General features: G+C 34.5%; 1 protein-coding gene across 1 annotated transcript; it reads right to left on the bottom strand.

The window, feature by feature from the left end:
• Nucleotides 1-2335: 2335 nt before the first annotated feature.
• LOC139859179 (receptor-like protein EIX2) lies at nucleotides 2336-2761 on the bottom strand. The gene has a single exon (XM_071847976.1). The coding sequence runs from the start codon at nucleotides 2759-2761 to the stop codon at nucleotides 2336-2338; it is 426 nt and encodes a 141-aa protein (XP_071704077.1).
• Nucleotides 2762-3584: the final 823 nt, after the last annotated feature.

The raw sequence follows: 3584 nt of genomic DNA on the forward strand, positions 1-3584 counted from the left end.
GGCGTAATCGTCCGTAACCCCTTTTTTGAATTGCAATAGTGCTATACGGTCCTGCTCAATGCACCTTGTTTCGGCATAAACAAGGTTGGTGCTGCAGCATATGAATACCAGTAACAAGTATATGGAGAGGGTTGGGGGAATCATTTAATAAAAATGCAAGAGATCATTTAAAGGTTGAGTATTGGTACAATATTATATAAGGTAGGGTCAACTCTTAAATTAGCCAATTAGGAGTTATTAACAATATCATTTACATTCATATAACTTTGAATAAGTAAACAACATTTGACTCCGGATATTCGGCAATTTTTAATATTTTAAAAGATGTGTGTGTCATCATCTGTCCTTTTCATAAAGATTGCTCTACGGAATTTCTTTATCTTGTGGTATTAGAAATATATGAAAAATGATGATCATATAATTTTAAAACAATTTGTTGGGTCAAATACTCAAACTACTGTACATGAAAACGACATCATAGTAGACTTGGACATATAAAAACCTAAATGTTCAAGACTCTCTATGTAACAATAAATAACAATAAACAACAAATAGCAAAGCATAAAATAAAGCACAAAATGAAATAGCCATATTTTTATAAAAAACAATATGAAAAAAGCCGCCTATTGAAGGTATCGTTTTTCATATTGATCAATGGTACAATACAACGAAAGCTCTGCTCACTAATCGGGTCAAGACTAATGGTACAATACACTTTTTAAATGAATTTTTGACGCTTAAAAATGTGACATGTAAGTTGGAAACGTGTCAAAATATTGTGTCAAAAACTTTAAGTGTGAAAAAACCACCATGAAAGTACACCAAAACGGGTAATGTAGCGGAGGTGGTGGTCGAAGGAATGAACATTTGTACGGTTATGGGCTTTTTCGAGTCTCATATCTTTGCATTTGTAACTTTTGTATAGGTCGATTGAGGCTGGTGATTGTTGGTAGCTTGACCATATTAGATATTATAGACCAAAAAGAGCTACAGATACAGTATTGTTACCTGACCATGGACGTGATCAACTGGAATGTCATAATTACCCATTGTGAAGATTCGCAACAAGTTTAGCTGCAATGGACCGTCGTTGAGTCTGAACCACCAACGCAAAAAAAAAAAAAAAAAAAAAAAAAAAAAAAAAAAAGGATATAAGCTATTATTCGTTATAACAAATAGCAACTTAAGACACACAAGCAATTACAAAGCTAATATATGATAATGTTCAAGATTGAACATATAATAGAGAAATTGGGCTAGTTAAACAAAGTAATTTAGTACCATACTTTACGATACTACATTACCTTCCGGTCAGCTCTTGCGTATCAAAAGCTCCATAAGATTCTCATTTAATTTGCAGTAGGACATATCGGTTGCACAAGATATACATCACACCCTCTAACACTTTCATGCAACTGGACATATATCTCTCCATCAGCAAAACGTTTTATATCGTTCTTACCAAGGTCCAGGCTCATATAACATGCAATTTCCTGTCAAACAGAACAAACCTAAATCAGCATATACACTGTTGCAAATAATTTCAAGTTAATAAAACCATAACTAAGATATTAAAGAAAGATAACATTTAAGTATCATAAGCCTATATTTGATTGTAAATACTAACAGGATACACAAACTATACGTACAAAATGTTCTTAGGATAATACTGGATTCACAAATTCGAAGTCTATTCTCGTTCATTGGATTTTTCTCAATTTGATTATAGTCAAGAAGTTAGGCATTTTTTCTTGCTCGTTGGTCAGTTGGTGAGCAGTTGTGTGTCCATACTCTGCTTCCACAACAACAGAGTTCATATATGCTTACACATATGTAAGTAAAACTATAACAAAAATAAACAATATGTACTTATACACATGTAAGAACTATAATCACATATCATATCATATATCATATATTATACATAAATACACACAGATAAAAAAAAAAAAAAAACTAGTGATTATTTTATATTGAATTATTGAACAGTTAATCAGCAATAACAAATCTGTAAAACAGACGAAACACAATAAATGATTGACATCACCAAACAAACCAACAAATATAAATACAAAACGGCTATGCCAACAAACAAACTATTAAATATGGACACTCCAAAGGCCTCTTAACATCCCCGCAGTTGAATCGGGAGAGGAACAAAAGGTCAAAATGGTACGAAATTCTTCAAACAGTCCGAAAGCAAAACCAATTACATCTTGTATTTTTATATTTTCTGATTTTGTTAATGCAACCGTTATATATACCTTTCGGATAATCTTATAATACAAAAAATTACATCTTGTATACCATTTCTTTCTTTAGTACAAATTAGCAATCAACAACATTTCCTACGTGCTCGCCTCTTGATCTTGTTGAAGTTAATCTCGATCGTGACAAGAACCCAATTTCCGACTAGAGTAAAAAATCCAAAAAACACATATCTCCAAGAATCGATGAGAGCCAACGAGCCATAAAAACCAAACACCCCGAAAGCAAAACCAACCGCAATGCTAACAAAAAAACCTCTACTTATAAACTTGTCATCGTGTTCTTGTTCTACAACATTTTCATCCCTGGGATTAATACTTCTTGTCTCATCCCCTGGGCATTCATTGGGCAACGGAAGCCCACAAAGTGCGGGATTTTCAGTATATGACGGCACATCAAAGCTTTCTAACTGTGTCCTTCTCGGTATTCTTCCTGACAAGCTGTTAAATGACAAATCCAGGACGCCGAGATCACTCAACTGTGTATTAGACATATATAAGCCCATGGGCTTTAGGGTTTAGTATTGACTTAGGCTCCAAGTTGTATTAGCCTATATATATTTGATGTAATCTATTGATTGAGATATAATAACACAATACAATTGTCCTGGAATTATATGGTATCGAGCTAGGTTAAAACCCGACACAATTCGGGACTCGAATTCCGGCAAGCAAATCCGGCAATTTCAACTGCCGTGTTTTTTCTTTTAAGATCTGCTTCGTTTCACTCAAAATTAAACAACGCCACCTATACCACTACAACCTCAACGATAAACCGAACAAAACCCTGAAATTTCATCTCCGCCACAGCCGCCACAGTTGGTCGCCGGATTTTGACTGTTTCGTCGATTTTTGCAATTTTTTCTGTGCGTTTCTGTTCACCGCCACCACAGTTAGAATCCTTGTTAAATTCCGACCAAAACCCTCTTTTCAATTTACATTTTTACCGAAATTTACTGTAGCTCCGCCAGCCGCCGCCGCTACAGTCGCCGGATAAAAAAAAAAAAAAAAACCATCTAGTTTATTTTTCTATTGCAGGATAATTCAAATGGCTATGATTGGAGCATTTACAACCGCCGAGAAAACCTCTCATAATTCACACAAGTTTGGTTTTACTCTTTCACCAACTAATTATGGCTATTGGAAGACAATGATTACTCCATTCCTTGTTACAAATAATATGTTCGGTTATGTAGACGGCACAATTCCTTGTCCTTCAAAAGAATTAAAATCAACCGAACCTAATGTAGCTCAAAAGGATAATCCCAATTATCCAATATGGATTGCTAATGTTGCGCACGTCCGTATGTTGATAAT

Source organism: Rutidosis leptorrhynchoides, chromosome 7 (genome assembly GCF_046630445.1).
Source record: "Rutidosis leptorrhynchoides isolate AG116_Rl617_1_P2 chromosome 7, CSIRO_AGI_Rlap_v1, whole genome shotgun sequence".
NCBI lineage: Eukaryota > Viridiplantae > Streptophyta > Magnoliopsida > Asterales > Asteraceae > Rutidosis > Rutidosis leptorrhynchoides.